A 25,513-nucleotide genomic window follows, 5' to 3' on the forward strand; every position below is an offset into this window, starting at 1 on the left:
TTTTGAGGCTGTACATATTATATTAGCTCAGCACAAAAAAAAGAGTAAAAAGAATGTTATTTAAGCTCAGTAGAAATGAAGACATACACTGATCAGCCACAATATTAAAACCACCTGCAAATTATCATGTAGGACTCCTTGTGCGGTCAAAACAGCTCTGATGCGTCAAGGCATGGACTCCACAGGACCTTTGAATTTGTCCTGTGGTATCTGGCACTAACACACTAGCAGGAGATCATTTAAGTCCTGCAAGTTGTCAGGGGGGTCTCCATGGATTGGACATGTTGTTTCAGCACATCCCACAGATGATCGATTGGGTTGAGATCTGGGGACTTTGAAGGTCAAGGCAACACCTTGAACTCTTTGTCATGCTACTCAAACCTTCACTTCATCATTTTTGTAGTGTGGCAGGGTGCATTATCCTTATGAAGGAGGCCACTGCCATCAGGAAACACTGCCGCATAAAAGGGTGTACGTGATTTGCAACAATGTCTAGGTAGATGGTTCATGTCAAAGTGACATCCACATGAATGCCAGGACCCAAGTTTCCCAAGCAGAACAATGCCCAGAGCATAACATTGCATCACCCAACCTGCCTTCTTCCCATAGTACATCCTGAGGCCATCTCTTCCCCGGAAAATGATGCACAGGCACCTGGCCATCCACCTCATCTAAAAGAAAATGTGATTCATCAGACCAGGCAACCTTCTTTTATTCCTCCACGGTCCAGTTCTTATGCTAAAATCCCAATTGAATGGGTAATCAATGGCACTCTGGCTGGTCTGCAGCTGTTCTGACACCTTACTATCATGGCTAGCATTACATTTTTCAGCAATTTAAACTACAGTAGCTATTTTGTGTGATTGGGCCAGACTGGCTATCCTTCGCTACTCACATGCATCAATGAGCCCTAGGTGCCCATGACCCTGACACCAGTTCACTAGTTGTCCTTCCTTAGGTAAGTACTAACCACTGCATACTGGGAACACACCATAAGATTTGACATTGTGGAGATGCTCTACCAAATTGTCTAGCCATCACTATTTGGCCCTTGTCAAAGTCACACAGATCTTTTCACTTGTCCATGTTTCCTGTTTCCAACACATGAAATTCAAGGGCTGTTTACTTGCTACCTAATATATCCCACCCCTTGTGAAGATGTAATCAATGTTATTCAAATCACCTGTCAGTGATTTTAACATTGTGGCTGATCAGTGTAAGCCTTATCCAAAATGTCTGCTCTTTGGAGTGTCGCAGGTTGGTCAGTAATAATAGATATGTGTGGAAGCACAACTGCTTGTAACTGAGCAACATGTATATTTTATAATTACTGTTCCTTTAACAAAGGTAACACAAATAGAGAAAATATTCTTTGCAGAAAGTATAGAATTTTATTTAATACTTATGTTTACATTAATATATAACTTTTCTATCACTTTAAATGTTTGGCCTCAAAGGAGTTCTAGCATTTGGTAAATTATAACCCCAGAACATGATAATGAAAGAGATCACAATGTATTCTTCCTGGGAAACAATGTCTATAAAAACAGACAAAAAAGGCAAAAAACTAAACAAAACTAATTACACAAAGTAACCTAATAACTGCAGGAAGTCTAGCCTTGCTTACTCTTGGGCACCCAGCTGTTGGGGTGAAGTTCTCATAATTGTCTACCTGCTTTGCATACCCGGCAAAGAATTTTAAGAATTGTGCTCAACACGTAAAGTAAAGGACCAATGTTAGGACATCATTTTTTTTTAAATCTTTGGATTGTATTAATAGTTATAGGGCAAAAATGCATATAAGTCCTAGACCAGTTATTGCTAATCATAGCACTCCATCCTAGTTTCACTTCTGCCCCCATTCTTGGGTGGTGGGTGGTAGCTATTTAAAAATAAAGAAATGGGGTCGACATCTCCCCAACCAATCAGCGTGCAATACTTACATCTGAAAGCATGGAAAGCCTTTTAAAAAAGCTCTTTCCGCCTTCAAAGCTCAATCTGCACAGAACACTCACTTTTTTGTGACATGGTTTGGATTTCTTTTGTAACTTTTTTTCTGGTTTGGATAATTGCTTTTTATTGGGCCTTATGAGGAGATGAAGAATAAGATTTAAGAAAAAAGAAGACTTCTGAAGGCAAGTATGATTTTTTTTTTAATTTACAGTTACTGTATCTAAAATAGTAGGGTCCCCACTATAATTTTTTTGGAAGGGGTGGTGGTTAGGCACTTGGAATTCCCAAGCAACTAGGGTTAAAGGTCCTAACTGTTAGAAAGGCCGTACCATTTAAGGGTGTGGAGAATGGTATATGTCCACCCCCCAATTGTTATTATTACACCCGTATACGAAACCCTTAGTTGGAAGTGTGGATTTTTACATAGCCAATAACTGCTGCCTATGGTTGGGGGCTGGTTAACCCCTTTCAGGACGGAGTCAATAGTACACGTTCTGATCAAAACAAAACGTAAACAAAAACAGTAATTTGCGCTATATGTCTGTTCAACCGTAATTCACCTCTTTCATATTAAATGCACCCACACTTATTATATATCATTTTGTTCAGGAGAAACAGGGCTTTCATTTCATATAAAATATTTATATATGAAAAATAATTTATTATGAATAAAATTTTAAAAACTGTGAGAAATTTGAATTTTATTTTTAAAATTTGTAGTTCCGCCTCACATTTTAGCTTTAAATGTCATAATACTGTTAGGTTTTACTGCAAAAAAATGCACATATTTGTAATCAGCGATGTCTCACGAGTACAACAGTACCCCCCATTAACAGGTTTTATGGTGTTTTGGAAAGTTACAGGGTTAAATATAGAACGTTCCATTTTCAAATTGAAATTTGCCAGATTAGTAATGTTACCTTTGAGACGGTGTGGTAGCCCAGGAATGAGAATTACCCCTATAATGGCATGCCATTTGAAAAAGTAGACAACCCAAGGTATTGAACGTGGGGTATGTTTAGTCTTTTTTAGTAGCCACTTAGTCACAAACACTGGCCAAATATTAGTTTTTTTGCTTTTGGCCAGTTTTTGTGACTAAGTGGCTACTAAAAATGACTGGACATACCCCATTTGCAATGCCTTGGGTTGTCTACTTTTGCAAATGGTATGCCATCATGGGGGTAATTCTTATTCCTGGGCTACCATACGGTCTCAAAGGCAACATAACTATCTGGCAAATGTAAATGTCAAATAAATTAAATGCAAGCCTTATATGTGACTCTCTAACTCTCCAAAACACCATAAAACCTGTACATGGGGGGTACTGTTATTCTCGAGAGACTTCACTAAACACAAATATTAGTGTTTTCAAACAGTAAAACATATTATAACAATAATATAGTCCATAAAAGTGCCGTTTGTTTGTAAAAAATGCAAAAAACTTCACTTTTACTTAAAATATAATCGTTGTAATACAATTTACCAGTTTTAAACACTAATATTTGAGTTCAGCGAAGTCTCCCGAGTAAAACAGTACCCCCTATGTACAGGTTTTATGGTGTCTTGGAGAGTTACAGGGTCAAATATAGTGCTTGCGAATTAAATTCTCTGCACTTTCTCCCTGTGTTGTCAGGCATGTCAATCAAATTTTAATTAATCAAATGACATAATTATGTTACACAATTACTTAAATATACACGTAGAATCTTAATATATATGCATTTATAGGTATTTAAATTCTACGTGTATACTAATGTAATCTTTTATGTAATTATATGTATTTATCTCTATATATATATATTTCCGGATATTCGTATTTTATATATAGATAGATATATATAGAATGTCATTCTAAGTGTATTTTGTTACCAATATATATATATATATATATATATATATATATATATATATATATATATATATATATATTAATAACAAAATACAGTTAGAATGAAATTACATATGAATATATAATTTATTTTAAATTTTGTTTCAATATTTTATTTATTTAATTATTGTATTTATTTATTATTGTAATTATACGTATATATATATAATATATGTGTATATGTCTATTATATATAATATATATACATGTAATGTCATTCTAAGTGTATTTTAATACTAATATATATACTAATATTAATATTAAAATACATTACGTATGACGTTACATATATATAATATGTATATATATTATATATATAATTTATATACATATATTATATATATAAAAATGCATTTAATTTATTTTATAACATGTCTAATATTTTTTTTTTTACACTACCTACCAGCAGGGGGACTGTCTGATATTTCAGACAGCCCCCCTGCTGGCTGATCCACAGCCAGCTATAGGGGGCCATGTGATCGCTCTTTGAGAGCGATCACATGGCCCCCGGGGGCCTCATTTGCCGGGGGAGGGCTGCCTGGGCTGTCAGGCAGCCCTCCAGAAGAGGATCGCGGCGGAGGTGAGTACGCCGGACCTCCAGGGACTTTGCCATTGCGGCGTTCTATGCCGCCGCAACGGCTTTAAAGCCCTTTAAAGCCGTGGCGGCATAGAATGCCGTAATGGTGTTAAGGGGTTAAATCAAGTCTCCTTCATGTTTTCTATTTTTTTTTTTTTTTTAAACAGCCACCACCTGCTGCTCATGGGTGGAGGCATTATTTAATTTCACGTGGGGTAGAACAAATGATAGGTGTCCCCCGTATTTTAGTAGCCACCCCCACACGCATGGCAGGTGGGGGCCATATGGCATGTTTCATACCTGCTTTATAGTAATATTTACTTTTTTTTTACCTTGTGTTTTTTAAGGTTGGCTTGTTAGCCACTCACCAGATAAGTCAACCCTCATGTCGCCAAGATTTTTTTGCAACTTTTTGCAACTGGTCCAATTTAATTCTCCAAAAATGATTGCATGGATGAAATTTGTCCAAACCAAAACCCCACATGGATGTAACTCTGTTTGCACAAACCAAAATTGTTTATGAACAAACCATTATGTTTGACATGCACAAGTCTATAGGTTATGTTCTGTTCACAATTCAGTCTGCAATTGTAAGCACTAACAACATTTTGCAGTGGAACCTACTGTGTTCTTGCAATAATTTGGCTATTGATTTATTTTACCGTAATTCTTTACACTTAGCTTTAATAAAAATCTGTAGCTCAGGATCAGCATTTTCATAGCAAACCTAATTTAAGAAAGTAAGTGTGCATAATAAGCACATGGTGTGTTAACTTGCAATGATACAAATGTTATCCAAGTATATAGGGCATTTCCAATAACATTACCGAAACAATGACCTCTCATATTGCAAGATATTATCTAACTGGAAGCATAGATTGTTTCAATAAATAGACGTAAAAGATGTAACTGGTGGGGCGTGTCTATTCCTGTAAGGCTGATAATCTAATTTAAGAGGCAGACAGACTGAGTGCCAATAAATCATGTACATGGTGACCTATTTACATTGATTATGCAGTAGTTAATTTATGTATAAAGTGTTCTTCCAGGAAGAATACAATAAGATGTCTCTAGATTTGAAATAAGATCTGGGGATTGGTTATATGCACCTATTCGTTATGTGTCCAGCGGTGGTTTGACAATTTCTTAGGCTGCGGTTGACAGTGCTTGTTGACGACCAAACTTCAGTACACACCCTTGCACATTAATATAATGAAAGTATATTTCTAACTTATTACTAAATATTAACAAACTCTATAAATATTGCAATTGGGAAAATTTTTGCACACTTTTACATTTATTAAACCAGACATATATGCTGTTAGAACTTCAAAATAAATTAATAAACACACTTGTATATTCTAAATGTAAAACTATACTGGTCACTGCATTGCTAAACATTTATTAGTACTGTTACGGGGGACACACCTACCCCCTTATCCTCATCCTCCAAATCCTCATGCTGATCATACTCGCATGCTTCCGATGAACTCACCAACCGTAAGGTCTTCAAAAAATCTCGTTCCCTTGGCTAATGAACACAACAGACAGAAAAAGAAGGCACGGCAGAGACACAAGACAGACCACAAATGAAAAGAAGAGCATGAAAAGAACATAATGGAAGGGAGGAGAACCAGGCACAGAGAAATTCTGGCACAGAGAAAGGAAATGATACTTAAGGATCCGTCAAGAATAGATTTAAGATTTTGGTGCCAGAGAGTTATGAACAAAATTATTATCCCAGGTCAAACAATGCAACCAACTGGAGAAGATCATTATGTAGGTCCTTTAGAGACTATGTAAATCAGCAACATTGTTATATGTATAGGAACTTGTGAACTTGTATAAAACCGGTATGGTTCGTATATCATAAAGCTGGTAGTGAAAAGGGCAGTTAAGGTTTATTCTGTCTGATTAAATATTTTATTACAGCTATAAAATAATCCATGCTTTATTTTGAGAGAAGGATTGTGGTACATGTGACCAAGATACTGACCACCTATCAACATTCCAGGCTTTTGTTCTAGAAGTTGCGAGCAATAGATAAAAGGGAACTGTTTGCTATAGTGGTGGTAGTTCTACATGCTGCCTATGTCCAGCCTCCAACACTTCAATCCACTGTCAAATAACTAACCACATGCAAATGATGAAGGAAAACAGAGACTGCGCTAGTACTTTCTCACTTGGTATATTTTCATGCTTTTGCACACATATCTTATTTACATGGTGGCATTGATTAAATCAAGAACTACTGAACACCTATTGTTTTAATTAACCATTTAAGATCATATATAATTATAAAACTTAACCCATCAAAAAGCATATGGAGTATTGTAGTATACACTCTCTCTATATGTATATGTTAAGGACCAATTTGAATATGAATTTATGGCTCCTAATGTGACTTAGATCTGGATTCATGTCTTGAAACAGCTAATATGAACTTCCATTTAAAGGGTGTATCTTGGAGCTGAAATGATATGAAGAATGTGCATCTGTTGCTGTGGGAACACGAGCTACAATAACAAAGTATAAACTAGCAGGAAAACCACACCCCAAAATGTAATGTATTGAAAATTAAAAAAAAAACAACAAAAAAAAAAACAACACAGTCAATTGGGGTTACTAAGTAAATTGTGGCAAATTAACAAGGGATCTGCCAGCTGTATGCCAACACGGCCAAGTTTGAAAAATTCTCCAACTGACCCCTTTTTCTAATCAGCTATTGTTTCTTAAAATGTTCAAGTCGCTGGTCAATCTACCATAATTCAGAACTTACTGAATAAACACAAATGTGTTTGTAATCCTATCATTAAATGTATATAAACTATTCAAATACAGTTAACTACATTGATAATATACTAGCAGTGTCTTCTATGGGACACAATTCTTTTATGTGTTTTTTCCTGTTAGGGTCACATCAAAAAGTCCATCTACTTCAGTAGTGTATGAGCGTTGACTATTCAACTCATTAATACGAGCTAGTCTAAAATCCAGCAAGCGTGATTCCTGGCTCTCTGGCGGTCAGAAATGCAAGGCCGATTTATTATTATTATTTTTAGTATTTATTTAGCATATTCTGCAGTGCACTGTAGGGAAAAATATTAATATAATTAAAAGCTCGGTGCTTAGAATGTCCCATTAATATGCTATGGAACTGCTTAGCTTTTCCCATAAGCAGTGCTTAATAATCACATAAAGGATTCCTGGGAGCTATAATTCAGTGGTCAACATTCTATATAGACATCTAACACTAGATAGAAATGACATTTAGAGCACAAGTAATGCAGAAGTACTGCAGATCAGGGTGTGAAGGGACAGAAAGGCTGAGTTATGGAGCAACATTAATTTTTAGAAGTATATATTAATTAGTTACTGAATCTGCTAAATCTCAGAGCATACACTAAAGCTATCTTTATGGAATAATATATGTATATTATATAAGTCGTCAAATGCTGCATATGTATAGTAACATGGTACACAGCCATTTTTCACAGACATACCTTTGTTATAAAGGAATAGTTTACATTACATATTGTAAGGAGAAAGCACTGATGACATGTTGGGAAAGTGCATGTTGAACAGTGAACAATGTTATGTATTAAAGAGACACTGTAGTCACTGCAATTGCTTCATCTCATTGAAAGGGGTATTGTGTCTGGAGTCCCCTGGTACTGTCCTCCCATTCAACTTTAAACCATTTTTAATGTTCTAATGCTATACAAGAGTTCCCAACAGCATGTCCCTCCTGCTGCTCGGGCATTAGGAAGCATTCATCTGAGCAGCAATAGGTGACTGTGATTAGCTGAGAGTGTCAGCTGACCGCTTTCAGCCTATCACAGTGTCCATTAAGGGGATTCCAAAAACAATAACCAATTCAGTGTGATGAAATTTTTATAGTACCTACAGTATCCCATTAAATATCGTCTTAGTATGAGGCTGACATAGACCTATCTGGCACCAAAAGTGTTTACATTTTTAAATAGTGTGTTCCGTTTTTAGGGAAAACACATGAAATGTACATTAAAATATGGAAAAAAAAGTGTTATAGAACAGAGCTAAAAGGATGACATATAGAAAGTACAGAATTTAACAGATAAGAACAAGACAGAGTGCTATAGTGCTATTCTTTATCTTCAAAAATCTACAAAGAAATCTTGTTTTGGGAAACCTCATTCTTGTAATGTGATTTTTCCTAACACTAGATAGTGATTGGAGAAGGACTTACCAGGGTGTCTCCGGACAGTACTTCTAGGAGGGAGATTAAGTTATGCCCATCTCGTAAATCTTCATATAGGTCACCGACATGTTTTCGTACCTGCAGAAAGCAAGGGGACTTATCAAACATAATCTAGAACATGTTTCAAAGGCAAAATGGAGTGGATTACTTAGATTGATTGTGTTGTATGAGCAGTCAGAAAAAAAAACGGTAAAAATGTACTTCTGAACAAAGCTGCAGAATTGGTGACACTTCAAATCATTCGTGAACATTAGTATGGTCAGTTTTCTATTTTATCATTAACATTTACTGTAGGTTCTTATGTGAGATTTACAGTTGTGCTAAAAAATTTGCATACCCAGGCAGAAATTGTGAAATGTTGGCATTGCTTTTGAAAATATGACTGATCATGCAAAAAAAAATGTATTTTATTGAAGGATAATGATCATATGAAGCCATTTATTATCACATAGTTTTATGCCTCCTTTTAAATCATAATGATAACAGAAATCACTCAAATGGCCCTGACCAATCAATCAGTACTGTTCAATAACTTATTAAGAAGTGAAAAATGTGGGGATCTCTTGATACCAAACCACGGTCAGGTAGACCAAGAAAGATTTCAGCCACAATTGCCAGAATAATTTTTTAGTCTACAAAGAAAAACCCACGGGTAACTTCAGGAGAAATACAGGCTGCTCGGGAAAAAGACAGTGTAGTTGTTTCAAGGAGCACGAAAATGAGCTGCATGGTCGAGCTGCCAGAAAGAAGCCTTTACTGCGTCAATGCCACAAAAAAGCCCAGTTACAATATACCCAAAAAACACCTTAACATGTCTCTGGCACACTGTAATTTGGAGTGACAAGACCAAAATATAGCTTTATTGTCACAACAATAAGCACTCTGTTTGGGAGAGGGGTCAACAAGACCTATAGTGAAAAGAATACCATCCCCACTGTGAAGCATGCTGGTGGCTCACTGATGTTTTGGGGGATGTAAGCTCTAAAGGCACAGGGAATCTTGTGAACATTGATGGCAAGATGAATGCAGCATGTTAACAGAAAATACTGGCATAGAATCTGCATTATTCTGCATGAAGGCTGCTCATTGGACGCTCTTAGACTTTCCAGCATGACAATGACCCTAAGCACAAGGTGAAGTTGACCCTTCAGCGGTTACAGGAGAAAATGGTGAAGGTTCTGGAGTGGCCATCACAGTTTCCACTCTCCACTCTGGGGAGATCTCAAATGTGCGGTTCATGCAAGATGACCAAAGACTTTGCATGAACTGAAGGCATTTTGTCAAAACGAATGGGCAGCCATACCACATGCAAGAATAAGGGGCCTCATAAACAACTATTACAAAGACTGCATGCTGTTATTGATACTAAAGGGGGCAATACACAGTATTAAGAATAAACAGTATGCAGACCATTGAACAGAGGTAATTTCATTTTTTTCTTTGTTGCCATGATTTGTTTTATGATTGTGCCATTTTGTTATAACCTACAGAAATAAAAGAAATATATTTTGCCTCCTAACTCGTGTTTTCTTTAAAAATGGTACATATATTACCAATTCCCCAAGAATATGCAAACTTTTGAGCACAACTGTACATTATACATGAGATACACACCTCCCAGTGTCTGTTTTATTATATACCCAATGTGGAAGGAGTCTAAAAACAATGAATAAAAAGCAGTTCTAAAAGCGCAACAGTCATTATAGAATTGAAACCAGTGTCACTGGTTACATTTGAAAATACATTACTTTGGTTTATGAGACATTACTGTTTTCAAGACAGTGCATGCATACTCAACTAGTCTTGTGCAAAAATACTTTAGTTTTAATGTTATTTTATTATTATTCTAATCGGCTCAATAAAAAATAATTTGAACCAATCCGGAAGTTTAATAAATACGACTACACAGGTATATTACAGACAGACTGATTTGTTCCAGTGAGGATTAAAAGTAATTAGATTGAGACATGAGCAGTCGGCAAAGAGAAAGCATACAGACTTAACAACATTTCTATTTCTCCTCCTCGTGTGCAACGTGTACCCGGGCTGTACCCAAGTTTAACACAAATTGCAGTAGATGTTTTATTAAGTGGTGTAATGTCCAGAGCAGAAGTATACAACTTCTGGACTATCCGTCATCTTTAATACCAATGCAACTGCTGTTATTAAAGCTACCACTAGGTGGCCCTCAGTTGGGTTCCTTAAAGGAACACTATAGTCACCTAAATTACTTTGGCTAAATAAAGCAGTTTTAGTGTATAGATCATTCCCCTGCAATTTCACTGCTCAATTCACTGTCATTTAGTAGTTAAATCACCTTGTTTCTGGTTATGCAGCCCTAGCCACACCTCCCCTGGCTATGATTGACAGAGCCTGCATGAAAAAAAAACTGGTTTCACTTTCAAACAGATGCGTTTTACCTTAAATAATTGTATCTCAATCTCTAAATTGAATTTTAATCACATACATGAGGCTCTTGCAGAGTCCAGCAAGCTATTAACATAGCAGGGGATAAGAAAATCTTAATTAAACAGAACTTGCAATAAAGAAAGCCTAAATAGGGCTCTCTTTACAGGAAGTGTTTATGGAAGACTGTGCAAGTCACATGCAGGGAGGTGTGACTAAGGTTCATAAACAAAGGGATTTAACGCCTAAATGGCAGAGGATTGAGCAGTAAGGCTGCAGGGGCATGTTCTATACACCAAAACTGCTTCATTAAGCTAACGTTGCTCAGGTGACTATAGTGTCCCTTTAACTACTTCAGAATTAGCAGCCATCAGGTTTACAGTGAGCGTTTCACTAACATGATTCCAAAGGTCCCCAGGATCTTTGGGCTGGAGGCCGGGGTAGTAACTTAGTGACAGACTCACTTTAACCCCTTAAGGACACATGACAGAACTATTCCGTCATGATTCCCTTTTATTCCAGAAGTTGTGTCCTTAAGGGGTTAAATAAAAAACATGACAACATCATATAAATACTTGCACTGAAACTATATAAACAGTACAAAGCAAAAGACACTGGCTTAGCAAAAATATTCTCTATACCAGATAAATAGCTGATGAACAATTATTAAGTTTTGCAATCTATGTGACTTATAAAGACATTGTGGCAGCATGAAATATCCTGCGTATTTTATCTACGCACCTCCAGGCTGCCCTACAGTCATGAATTTGATGGGTCAATTTGTTAAGGAGTAATCTTCTTGGAAAAGGAGACCACCATGTTTACTTTGAAAATCACTCTACAAAGGGATAGAATAGAGTCCAAGAAAGAAAAGCATGATGTAGTGGTTATGGTAACAGAGATGCCCTGGCACTACCTAACACGATTAGTCAATTCAGTCACCAATCTCAGTCTTCATGGGGAGCTGGACGCTCTTGCAAGAAGCTTCCTTTAGATCTCCTGAGGCTAACCTGTCCTGCTGTATCTGATAACTTTCAGCTAATGAGTTAAATCTTGTACCACCAGTTTGACAACCTTTTGATTACCTACACTGGGGATTACCATAACCACTATAGCTTACCGGCACCATAACCACTACAGCTACTTGGAGTGTTTCTTTAAAGTGTCCTGTTAAAAGTTTATCAGTATCAAGAAGACTGCCACTGTCAGTACAAGGTGAATTAAGTTGCTTTTGTCAACTGAGCTGGAGTAGGTAAACCTGTTCAAGTGTGAGTATATTGCAGCTTGAAGCAACTGTCTTACCTAATAAACAAAAAAAAAATCTTATTTAACCAACTTTCCTAGCAAATATCACTTTGGTGGGCATATCACAACTTGCCTATTTTTTGCTTTTTTTCACAGTACCGTGAACACTTTTTCCATCACAAAGATTTCTTCAGTTTGAATCAACAACAATGTCTTCATCTACTTTGAGTGCAGGTTCATAGTATGTTACAGCACAGTAGTGCTTTATACATTTTACAATTAGGTTTTTCTCAATTGTACGTATTCTATGCAGGTTAAAAAAAAGCTTATTTTAGTCATCAATAACTTCTTAAATGTCAGTAGACTTAAAAATATACATTTCTAGATTTCAGGGTTATATACTAAAGTGAGAATTCAAGCTGAATTAAAAGCACATTTCAAACTTAAGGCCAGAGTAGTTGAACTGAAAGCATAGCCGATTTAGAGAATTTTTTCCAGTTCAGCTACTTTGACCTTGAATTTGAAATTCACTTTGAACTCTCCTTGAATACTCATTTTAATGAATAACCCTGTATATCTTTTATTTTTTTTTCTATTTTAAATTTACTGTTTTCACACATAATTCTATGAATATTTTAATTTGTAACCCTCCCTTTTCACCATTTCTTTTTTTATATATATTCTTTACTAACTAGTGCTAAAGTTATGTCCAGGTCATATGAATGTGAACTAAATTTTGCATTACATAAAAAAAAGTTAATATTTCTATAAATTTTGATGATGCCATTATTTAACTGTACAAACATGAAACAAATGTACTTTTAAATTCCAATACATACTAAAATGTAAATAATTCTGTAAGAAATGCTGAAAACACAGAGCACAGAATTACTTTTGTTGCCAATTTTTCTTTTACCATTTATAGACTGTGACTCTACATAATGACATCACTATCAAGACCTTAAAAGGATCCTATAGTGCCAGGAAAACAAATCCTGGAGTGACCCCCTCCCGCGGGACTGAAGGGGTTAGAATCCCTTCAGTCACTTGCCTGAATCCAGCGCCGATGTTCCTCGGTGCTGGGTCAGGCTCTGCCCACGCTCTACCCCCGCCGGCGGGGGAGACCTAATGCGCATGCGTGGTAATGGCCGCGTGCATTAGACCTCATAGGAAAGCATTATTAATACTTTCCCATGGGGAAAATCTGATGCTGGAGATCCGTGAGGGTCACACACCAGTGGCGTACATACCACGGTTGCAAAAGGGTCACAGTCAGTCACAGCCAGTGGCGTACATACCACGGTTGCAGGGGTCTCAGCTGCGACCGGGCCCGTCACTCCAGGGGGCCATCTGTTGCGGCCCCGGCCCGCACGATGTAACCTCCGGGTCCGTGTTGAAGGGGTCCATCGGGTGGTCCATGCTGTTAGGACCACCTAATGGTAATGAATATCAACATTAGAGGGGGCCCAGTTGCGCTGTTACAGGGCCCCCTCTGACGATGTCAGATGCTGGGAGTAAGTGACTGCCCCGGTCCCTCCTCCCAGCATCCACTGGGAGTCGCGCGGGAGAGAGGAGGGAGTCCGAGTGGGAACTCTGACTCCCATCAGCCTGAGCCACTGGACCCCAGGGAAGTCACCCTCCTGCATCTAAAAGGTAGGTAATAGGAGGGTGATTTAAACATTTTGCATGTGTGTGTTAGTGTATGTGTCTGTGTGTCTGTGTGGTGGGGGGGAGCCCCATGGATCAGTTTTGCACTGGGGCCCCATGGATTGTGGGTACGCCACTGGTCACAGCACCGAGACTACTTTTATTAGCTGAAGTGGTCTGGGTGCCTACAGTGTCCCTTTAAGTATGCCATGCAAACAAAGAAAGCTCTGCTTATTTAGATGAGTTAGCCTTTACACTAAGTGGCACGTTTTATACCAACTGAGGGTCTTCAAAGCAGTGATTATATTGATAAGATTATATTTATAAAATTTGTTGCAGACAGCGTTATATTGCCTTTATCTAGTGTGCTTGAATATAAACTATCCTTGTTAATGGAGAAAGTTACACCAGCATAAATTACATTATTGAAAGACGACTACAATTTTTTTGCTCTGTTTACATGTTAATGTCCGCTACATAGCAACCAAAGTTAGCAGTAAGTTAAAATAAGTGTAAATTTAAATGTCATTCTAGGCTGGAATGCTGCTGATCCACATACATGTAACACTAACAGACAGTGAATTGCTATCACTTTCTACAAGTAGGCATACAAACTTCCGTTCCCCTGCCAGTAATAATGCCCACTTATTTATTTATTGACTCACAGATGGTTATGACATTGCTTCTGGCACAGGCTGCCAATACAAATTCAGTATGCCAAAATAAAATACATCCTACAAAGAAGAACTGATATTACTGTAGACATATTGTATATATTTATTATCTCATGTCCGGATTAAAGGGATATTTGATCATCCCACCTACAGCATTAACTTGAGTTAAGAAAATGCTGAGTATGCTCCGTACACGAAAACAGCACTCAGACTAAAGCTGCCACTGTCTGAAACATTCATTTCAACAAAAAAATTAACCAAAACGTTTTCCTATTGCCAAACCATTGCTTTTTCTTTTTTGTCAATCTTTCTTTTATTCAAGGCAGTAAATATGGGATACAGAAGAAAAGCCGGTGGGGAAACATGCGATTAAGTAACAGTATGGGTATGATACATCAGATAATGAGAATAGATTACATTTCCAAAGTACTATGCCTTATGATTTTTTTTTTTTTTGGATTTTGTTTTAAGAGCTAGATAAGATAAGTTTTGGTGTTAAGCCTGAGTCAAAAATACAAGCTATGGTTCTGCGGAGGCATATTAGTCACCTTTTGAGTCATTAAGGCATAAGGTTAAGCGGGATACAGAGTGGGGATAGGAAGGCAACAAAGTTCGACATGGGGGAGGTAAGATTCAATGAACCGTACGGTATCTCAGAGTGACTGCGAGCCTCGTAGTGTTATCGAGATGTGTAGTGCTAGCAAGTATTTCACAACAACATTGTAAAGGGCAACACGTAAGAGAGATCGCTATTAGAGTTATGCCATCCTTGCCTCAGTATAGGCTAGTCGGATAATTATATTGTAGGCTTTGTTTTCGTCAATAAGCCAGTGTTAGGGAAGTACACAGGGTTAGGGGAAATGGGAAGCTAGGAGGCTCACTCTCCTGCACCTTGCCGGCGAGTGATGGGGGTTAGATTTTACCCTTTGCCCAGATTCCTCACTTATATGTGCGCTATAGTTAAATCTTTATGTTAAGTGATAACTTAGTGTGGGGATTCCTTGCTGGTAATAGTAAGGGTGGTGAGTGCTGTAGTGAGAGGATGATTCCCAATGGTGGAGCACCTGTAATTCTGGGTTGTGAACCTGTGTATGGACTGCGTTCGTTCGAGTACCCGGGTAATGTGCGAGCTTTCAGCCCATACCATGTGTGTGGTTACATGAAGCTCGTCTGTGTTACCTGAAATCAACTGCCAGACGGGGATCACCTATCAGGGTGTCACGTTTCACAAAGTAAGTATAGGTATTCCAGGGTCACCTAGTCACAGTCATCCTTGGGCTGTTGTGGGTGTATCGTGTCCCCGTCATGTGACGGTCATGGGCCTCTATAATGTACGTGTCGCTACCGTTGAGTAGTGCGGTGAGGATTAAGGTGCCTCCCTATCTCTATGTCCCCCTAGCAGTATCTATCTCGACACCAGCCCATAGTTGGGCCTGCCAGGGTTCACCGGTGATGTGATGGGAGAAGGTGGCGTTAGTACTGAGTACCCGGTCGGTCTGGTAGTAACCCTCGTTGTCTAAACCATACACGGCAAGTACCGGGCGTGTTCGGTACGGGAGGCAAGGTGAGGTGAAATCAGGTAGAGCCGAGCGAGCAAAGATTCGGGAAGAAAAGGAGATAGACGGGGGAGTGTGGGTGCTTGAGGACAGGAGGGAGGGGTGGATTAGGACAATGTGGACCTCTCGGGACGTCCCCTTCCGGGGTGTCCTCCCTCTCCACGCCCCTCCACATTGGCTCCCCATGGTGTACCCAAGGGCGTCTGAGGCCCTCGAACGGACTAGTCAGCCTCTCTTTCAGCGCTGGCGGTGGCTATGGGCGTTGGTTGCGTCCCGGTATTGCGGTTGTCAGTGATAAACATGAGCCACGGGGTCCAGGTCTGTAGATGTCGTTCTGTGGTGTTCCGGAGGGAAGCCGTAAGTTGTTCCATGCCATGAATCTCTTCCACCTTGTCCATCCATTGGGTAAGAGTGGGCACCTGGGGGGACCTCCAGCTAGCCGGGATTAGGAGCTTGGCCGCATTCAAGAGGTGACGGGTCAGAGATTTTTTGTATCGGGAGAGGGGTAGGGGGGTGTGGTGAAGGAGCATCTGCAGCGGTTGGAAGGGGAGTTCTACGTCCACAATGTCCTTGATCTTCGCGTGGACTTGCCGCCAGTAGGTAGCTATCTTCCCACACGACCACCAGATATGCATGTCAGTACCTGCCTCCAAGCCACACCTCCAACAGACCTCGGAGATTTTGGGCATCATCCTGTGTAGCCGTACCGGGGTCCTATACCAGCCCGTCAGTAGTTTATAGTTAAGCTCTTGATGTTTGGAGCTCAGGGCGCTCTGGTGGGCCAGTATATGGATTTTCGTCCACTGGGGGGCCGAAAGTGTGATGCCCGCGGCCTCTTCCCATGGTGTCATATGTTTCATAGGTTCCCCGGAGGATGCGGCGAGAATCATCTTGTAGAGGGTAGAGACCCCGCTAGTCATGTGAGCCCGTCGCACGCACAGGTTCTCAAGCTCCGTGGTCGGTCTATGGAACAGGTGGCGTCCGGGGTGGGATTGATAGAAGGTCTTAACCTGGAAGTACAGGAACCTGTCGAGGCCCGATGGCGTTGCCTCTTGAATCAGATCCGGGAGTTGCTTCAGCCCATCCCCTGTACACCAGTGGCGCATGAACGTCCATTCGGTCTCTCCAAATGCCTTGATATCTCTGGGGGAGAGGCTCCCTGCCAGTTCAGGATTGTGCGTGATCGGAGTGAGCGGTCCCGGCGTCGTGGAGAGCTGGAGCCTCATCCTGATGGAGTACCAGGTCCGCAGTGTTGCCCCTATCAGAGGGTGGTTCCGGGTCCGCGAGTTAGTCAGTGGGCCGCCGAGCCAGGCCACCGCTGGGAGGGTGCCCCCCAGTTGCGCCCGCTCCAAGTGTATCCACGTTTTGTCGGTTCTGTTCACGTGCCAGTCTACTACTCTGAGTAGGTGTGATGCCCTATGGTAGTCCCTGATAGAAGGGAGGCCAGTTCCCCCTCGATCTTTCGGCTGGTGGAGGTGTATTCTCTTCAGCCTGGGGGTCTTAGATCGCCATATAAACTGGGTGATGGCTGCCTCGATGGTTCGGAAGAAGGAGGTAGGTGGGTTGATGGGGATGGTTTGAAATAGATAAAGGAGGAGGGGCAGGAGGTTCATCTTTATGGCGTTTATTCTTCCGAACCAGGAGACACAGAGGCTCGCCCAGCGTGTCAGGTCTGCCTTCAGGGTGTGGAGCATTGGTGCGAAGTTGTGGGTATAAAGTTGAGTCAAATCCGCCGAGAGCCATATACCTAGGTATTTGATTTTGTGGCAACACCACGAAAAGGCGAAGTGGGTTTTCAGGCGTTCGGTCAGTTCCTTGTCGATGGTGATGGGTAGCGCTTCTGACTTATCCGTGTTTAGCTTCATATTGGACACACTACCGTATTCCGCGAAAGCCTTCAGCAAGTTCGGTAGGGACACCAGCGGGTTAGCGACGAAGAACAACATGTCATCGGCATAGGCCGCAACCTTGTGTGTCTGGCCATAGATATTTAGTCCCCCTATTCCCCCGTCCTGCCTGACCGCCCCCAGAAATGGCTCTAGGGAGAGGGCAAACAGAAGAGGGGAAAGCGGGCAGCCCTGTCGCGTTCCGTTACGGATGTGGATAGGCTCGGACAGGGCGCCATTGATCCGTATGCGCGCTGTCGGGTCCACATACAGGGAGGAGATCCACGCCATCATGTGCGGTCCGAAGCCCATGGCCCTCAACGCAGCCTTCATGTAGCGCCAGTCGACCCTGTCAAAGGCCTTCTCAGCATCCGTTGAGAGGAGTAGGATCTTTTGCGAGGACTGGCGTGCTGCCTGGATGACATTCAGGGCGCGTATAGTGTTGTCCCTAGCTTCTCTCTTTGGGATGAATCCGACCTGATCTGGGTGGACCAGCTCTGGCAATATCCGGCTAATGCGCGTGGCTATGACTTTCGTAAAAAGCTTCAGGTCGGCGTTTAGGAGGGAAATCGGTCTATAGCTCGCACATGCGGACGGGTCTTTTCCTTCCTTAAGTATCACTGTGATAGTGGCCGTTAGTATGTCCCTTGGGAGGTTTTCGCCCTCCAAGAGGGAGTTTAGGCCAGCGAGCAGTTTAGGGAGCAGGATATCACCGAATTCCTTAAGATATCTCACCGGAAAACCGTCCGGGCCCGGGGCCTTGTTCGTTTTGGCGCCCTTCAGCGCTGATTGGAGTTCTTCCAGTGTTATGGGGGTTTCCAGTTCCTCCGCCAGCTCGCGGCTTAACGTGCTCGTAACATGTTGGTGGAGATATGCCTCTATCCTATCGTCCTGGCGGCGCTCGGCGTCTGCGGAATGGTCCATGGGAAGATTATAAAGCTCGTCGTAGAATCCGCGGAATGCGTCGGTTATTTTATCCGGGAGTTGCGAGGTCGTTTGGTCTCTAGTCTTGATTTTCGTGATTTGGCACATTCGGCGCCTCTTTTGGAGTGTCCGGGCAAGGAGGCGGCCACATTTGTTGGAGTACTCGTAAAATAAGCGGTTGGATTTACGGATAGTGTACTGCAATTTCCTGTGCAGGATATCCCGTAAGGACTTTCTGGCTTCCAAGAGGGCTCTATAGTCATCATCCGCCTGGGTGGTCTTGTGTGCATTTTCCAGTTGTGTGATCCTCTCAGTCAGGTCCTTTATATGCTGTTTCTGTGTCCTGTTCCGGTGCGAGCATATTTTGATGAGCAATCCCCGGAGAATGCATTTATGCGTTTCCCATATCGAGAGTGCCGGGATCTCCGGGGTTTCATTATCTTCGAAGAAGTTGGTGAGTGCCGTACGGATATCCGCCACAATAGGAGCGTCTGTAAGGATGGATTCATTCATGCGCCACTGGCGATCCGTCGGGCGGTAGAGGGGGGATCGAATTCGTACGGTCACGGGTGAATGGTCGGACCACCCCATGGGTAGTATGTCCGCCGAAAGGAGCAAGGGGAGGAGCTCACGGGCTAGGAACACATAGTCCAGTCTGCTGTATCGTTTGTGGACCGTGGAGTAGTAGGTAAAATCCGTGTCACTTGGGTGAAGCGCCCTCCAGGCATCCACTAGGCCAGCATCCCGCAGCCCCTCTCTAATGGATCGTAGGCCATGTGGAGAGAACGAACTCGCTCCTCTGGAAGTGTCCGCATCCGGTTCTAGGGCTACATTCAAGTCCCCGGCCAATATTAGAAAGCCCTCACGGAACTTCTCCAGCTTGGATAGTGTTCGTCTGAGGAATCTACGTTGTTGTATATTCGGGGCATAAACACAAGCGAGGGTGTAGGTACTGTCTGCTATAGTGCCTTTGATGAAGAGGAAGCGCCCCATCGGGTCCGGCATTGTCCCCGTGCAGAGGAACGGGACTGTGCGGGCTAGCAAGATCGCCACTCCTGCCCTTTTCGACGTCGGATGATTTGCGAAGAAGCCCAGCGGGAATCGTGAATCGCCTAGCGATGGGCCCTTGTCCCCCATGAAATGGGTCTCCTGAATGAATGCTATTGACGCCTTTTCGGCCCACAGGGAGCGCAAGAGATGCGATCTCCGTTCAGGTACATTGAGGCCCCTGGCATTATTCGACCAGATGTGGAGAGGCGCCGGAGTAAATCCCGTTCCCATTGTCCTGAGGGGGAGAGGGTAGGGATGGGGGGGTATAGTGGGTTGAGTGAGTAGGAGAGAAGAGAAGAAAAGAGCCTAACTAGAACCCTTCTAGGGTCACAATGACTTGACACCGAAGGTGGATGAATCGTGCGGGCCCCTCCTAAGGAGCGGACCGCCGTCTCCCCCCAATTTTAGGTGTGGTGTCTGTCAAGGGGCACCAGTCCGAACGAGCACCAGCGCTATACCTAGCCTTAGTGGCCAAAGCACAGTGTAACACGTGGGTCTAGGGTTGGGGTACCCCTGCTAGGGAAAGTGAGTTGGACCCCCCGCAGCAGTCAAAACCCTCCACTTGTGTTGGGTGTGTGTGTGTGGTTCAGAGTCCTCTGTCGTCCGCCCCCCTGGCCGAGGGCATACTGGAAGGTCGATAGGTGTAGTGGTTGTCGAGCTTGGGCAGCCTTTTCGGGCGTCATGTGCGGTCACTCTTGTCCGGCTGGGCGGGGTAGTCTGCACCGTCACTGAGGGTCACTGATGTGTGAGGGGGCACGTCTGTCCGTCCGGGGTTAGGGCGTTATCATGGTTCCAGCTAAGGTTGGTCACCCTCAACTGTCCAGCGTGGGGAGTGGTGGGAGCTGTTCGCGGTCGAGCCCAGTTAGCCTGCGGGCCCTACTCTGTGGGCCAGGTGTTACTCGACTCAGTGTGTGCAGGGTTGGGGAGTCGACTATGGGCGTGGGGCACGATTAGGGTGCTGAGCGTGATACCTTGCAGGGTAGTCTGATCATCCTACATAAAGTGTTGCCACCTCCCACCCCTGGTCTGGTCCGGGTCCCCCGGTCCTCTTGCCTCCAGGGTGCAGAAACGAGTGGCAGTCGGGCATAGCGTCACCTACAACGGGTACAGTCGGCGGGCATGTGCAGCCCTGGGCCTCAGACCTTTGTGCCGAGCCCCCCTACATTCACCACCTAGGGTCAGCCTCAATTGGCCACCATCAGGTCAGAACCTCGTTTCCGTCACAACATACAAGCGAGCAGAAAGATAAAACATCAGTGAGACTACCAAATGACAGCTTACAGTGCAAAACAGGTTTTAAGAACTGATGGCAAGTCCCAATACAAAATGTCTCCATATGGCTTCTGTGGTAGGGAGACCCCCAAAACCCCTAGCCCGGACCCTCTTCCCCGCCCAAAGGTTTAGCCTGGACCCCTATTGTGAAGAGGCCCAGAGTGGGCCCAATCCGGTGCGGTGGTATCAGTCCTCGCCCTTGTAGTGCTCCCTTGTAACGCTAAGTCACTTGGCGGCCATTGTTATCGTACACATTCTGTATTGTCCGGGCTAGGCCATCCCCTGTGCTGGAGCTAAGTAGAGTCCCAGACCCGTTAACTAGGCTGGGCGTCCCCCCGCCCCCAAACCCCCCCTCCCCAAGCAGTCCAGGTGCTCCCCCCTGGTCCCTTTTATCAGCTCAAAGATATGGGCCCCAGCATGGACAGACAACTCACCAGTCCCAGCCGACCATAACTGCAGCGCCCTATTCTTCTGGGCCATCCGGCCCCCCTCTCCTGCGTGGAGCGGTTGGTCTACCTGAGGCCGCTTCAGTGTTCTGTTGCGGCAGCAGCGGGTCTCTGCGCGTGGCGACAGCTTCGTCCAGAATCCAATTGCGTATTCTCATTGGTGCCAGCCCCAGGGTCCTCTGGAACCTCGGGAGGTCTTCAGGCCAGCGGGCCGTGATCCAGGCATTCCCGTGTTTCGCCTGTAGGCTGAATGGGAAACCCCAACGATATGGGATCCCCTTGTCCCTCAGGGCACTGGTAATCGGCCTCAGGGCCCGCCTAGCATCCAGGGTCAGGCTGGACAGATCTTGGAAGAGTGATATTGCCGTTCCTCGGAACTGAATGGAGGGTATGTCCCGGGCCGCAGCCATAATTCTGTCTCTCAGACCCGGCGCCGTTATGCAGCAGATCACATCCCTGGGGTTACCATCCTGTCTCACCAGCCCCAGGGCCCTGTGAGCGCGGTCTATGGTGAGCGAAGTGGGAGAGACAGCACCAAGGATCTGCGCGAACAGCGCTGACAGGGTGGTTGGGAGTGGCTCGTCTCCCTGTTCAGGCAGGCCGCGGACGCGGATATTATTGCGCCTGCTTCTGTTCTCCAAATCCTCCACTTGTCTCCGGATGGAGAGCAGCATATTTCCCTGCCTGGTAACTGCCACTTCTGTTGCTCTGTGCTGGTCGTCGCAGCCCCTCGCCACTGATTCAACTTCATCTACTCTCTGCTCTAGGGTGGATAGGTCTGCGCGTAGGCCTGCAAGCTCTTCCCTCACTGCAGCTCTGAGTTCCTGTATAATGGAGCCCGTGTCAGCCTTAGTGAGCATCCTCTTGGAGATCTGGGAGAGCTCCGCTCTGATTGGAGCTAGGTCACCGGTGTGGTTGGATTCCGGCGGGGAGTCCCCAGTTACCTCCGAGTCCGGGGATCCGGGCGCCATCTTGTCCACATGGCGGGTGCCGCGGAGGTCGGACGGAGTGGCGACAAAGTCGTCCATGGGACCGGTGTGTCGGTGCGGTGAAGCCGCCGCTGCAGTCCCCGAGGTGAGGGGCTTCTTTGTACGCACCATTTCCTCTCGTTCCGGTGCTTTGATTGCTGATTTTAACGGCCAGGGGTGCAGAGCTCTCGCACTAAGCGTCTTGCTCCATGCACGTCCAGGCCACGCCCCCCGACCATTGCTTTTTCAAGAGGTTTACTGCCAACGCTCTTCAGCAATTTTAAAGCAAACCTGTCATGACAGATATAACTTTGCAGTTTCCTAACAATTAGGTTTGACTCGTGTTATACAATTAAGTGACTCTTCCCTTAATTCTGATAAAGGATCATGTTTTAATTTATTTACATTAAACTCTGTCTCCTGCTTAGAGCATCAATCAGGTTTTTAGTGGGTGTGACACTTGCAGTAAGACATGCCTCTCCAGCATACCCGTTTGGAAAGCACAAGCAGGTTAAAAGTTCCAAACATTTTAAGTGAAAAATAAAACGTATATGCTCTTTCTCTCAAAACCCTTATAGCATGCCCAAATCTCCTGAAATTAATCATCCTAAATAATTCTCTCCCTCCTCGGGTTACGGGTGCTACTCTCACACAGAGAGTGCCCCACCTCTATAATACGCCTTGCAGGCATGGTCAACACACTGAAATTACTGAGAGGAGGTTAAAGGGCTGTTTTTTTAACTTCCGATTTTAGAGAAATCTAGACATTTGCTTGCAATTTTGCTGGCATAATACATAGATGAAATCTATTTCTCTATCATTTAAGATTAAACTGTATTTGCATGGCATATTCCCTAGACCTCTCAAGAAGCAGCTACATAATGTTAACGTATCTAACTTGTCATACATTAGCTCCAAACACCTTGTACAGTGAATCACCATCTCTTCTAGAGGAGTGCCAAGCTATTCAACAGGAAACCTTAAATGACTAATGTCTGATGTGTCAGTGTGTGGGGGGTTATATGGATACAAAAAGTACATTGTATTAAATAAAATTCTTCAGACAGCAACAAAATAAGGAAGCGCCATTAACAGAGAAAAGTCAGGTGGGATATATTGTGAAGTGCAGCATTACATTTGTATGTCTGGTAGACATTATAAGCTTATGCACCACATATCTTAATTATGACTTCCAAGACAGCAGTCTCAGAAAACATTGATTGGAGCATTACCATTTTATATCAGATCAGTTAAAATGAGTTTACATTGCAAATATTAATTGAGTCAGCAAAAATATAATGCCGTTAATATAATTGTTAAAAGAAGAAAAAAAGTAGTGTGTTCTGTGTGATAGATATTACTTTTAATCAAATTATTGATTTATAAAATATTTTACGAGGAAAGATACATTGAGATTTCTCTCGTTTTCAAGTATGTCTTGGGGAAATGATTTTCCATTATTTGTTATTATGTAAGTGACTATAGAGGTGGCTGTGAAATAGCTGATATAGGTTTACCTGACAGAATAACTGCTTATGTACTATGATGACTGCAGCCTTGTGTCTGACTGAAAGGCTGAAAGAAGAAACACTGAGGTACTTCAGCTTGTCTACAAGGAATTTCAAAACATGTATAGTGACTTTTAAATGACCCACTGAAACATCACCCCTGCCGACACAGAGTTGTAATGAGGGTCATGCAAAACATGCAGAGATCCAAGCATTCTAAACAGAGTGGAGAATTCCAAAGAAGTAAATGCACATAGCTATGTCTTTCATTGGAAAAATTCCACTTTGGTTGGCATTAGAAAAACGACTATTAAACAGAGCCCATAGAATCTGGAATGTAGTTTGGGACATTGCATAATGGTAAATAGTATCAATAGTTTGTCCAATAGTGGCATGCTTGCCATAAAAAAATCAAAATACATATATTTCTCTTATATTTTCTCTTTCTTTAATTACAAAATCAGGTGGGGTTACTGTCTTAGTTTGTAGTGGACAATAAATTCTGAGGTAACATTATAGCAAGTAGTTTTCTAGAGAGAGCACAAACTACATCCAAATTAAGTAAGACCACCTTTGAGTTTCAGGAAGCTGGAAAGCTCTGGAAGAGTTAATACTAAAACAAAAAGTTACCAGCCAGCTGACAAACTGCATTTTTCTAGAGGCAAGTAAAAAAATCATCAATGTGTCTGCAAATGTCAATATTTTAAACAGTTAGGTATCAGTCCTATGTTAAATTTTTTTTTTTTAAAAATCTGAATTTCATACTAAATATTGAGCCATTTTTCAAACAGTAATGTTTCACATTTGCTGGTCATTTCCACTATAGACTGAACATAGAATGAACATGCAAACATTCAGACTGCTATTTTGACGACCTTCTCTAATTTTTTCCTCACACAATATTAAAGTACCTTGAGCAGTTCAATAAATCATTCTGTGAAAGTACTGGTGCATTTAATGACTCCTAAATTCCTATATAATTGGAAGATAAAGCAATCTATGTGGTCACATTCTGAACACTTTATTTTTCCTTCATAACAAACTGCTTCAGATTCACTGTGAGACTTGTCTATGCCTGTTTTTGTACTCTTTCAAAATAAAAGTGCTGGGGATCACTTGGCAGAGACCAGAGTGCTAGCCTACATTTAGAATAATATATGTCTTTGTGAATGTTTTCCACAGTGTGGAGGCAGACAGAACAACTTGAAAAACAGCATTAGGCAGAAGCCAGCTCACAAGGTGCCTGTACAGACATAGATTTAAGCATTTAAAT

General features: G+C 42.6%; 1 protein-coding gene across 3 annotated transcripts in view; it reads right to left on the minus strand.

Annotated features, from left to right (window-relative positions):
• Nucleotides 1-25,513, minus strand: part of DST (dystonin) — a 592,252-nt gene that overhangs the window by 360,609 nt on the left and 206,130 nt on the right. For 2 of the 3 annotated variants that reach the window (XM_063442944.1, XM_063442945.1), the window contains 2 exons: nucleotides 8,647-8,736; nucleotides 5,914-5,949 (listed from right to left, as the gene is read on the minus strand). In XM_063442944.1, coding sequence (XP_063299014.1) covers nucleotides 5,914-5,949; nucleotides 8,647-8,736 — 126 coding nt within the window. Of the gene's footprint in view, nucleotides 1-5,850; nucleotides 5,950-8,646; nucleotides 8,737-25,513 lie in introns of all 3 variants that reach the window. The other variant, XM_063442942.1, reaches the window with a different exon arrangement.

This window comes from Pelobates fuscus, chromosome 2 (genome assembly GCF_036172605.1).
Source record: "Pelobates fuscus isolate aPelFus1 chromosome 2, aPelFus1.pri, whole genome shotgun sequence".
Taxonomy (NCBI): Eukaryota; Metazoa; Chordata; class Amphibia; order Anura; family Pelobatidae; genus Pelobates; species Pelobates fuscus.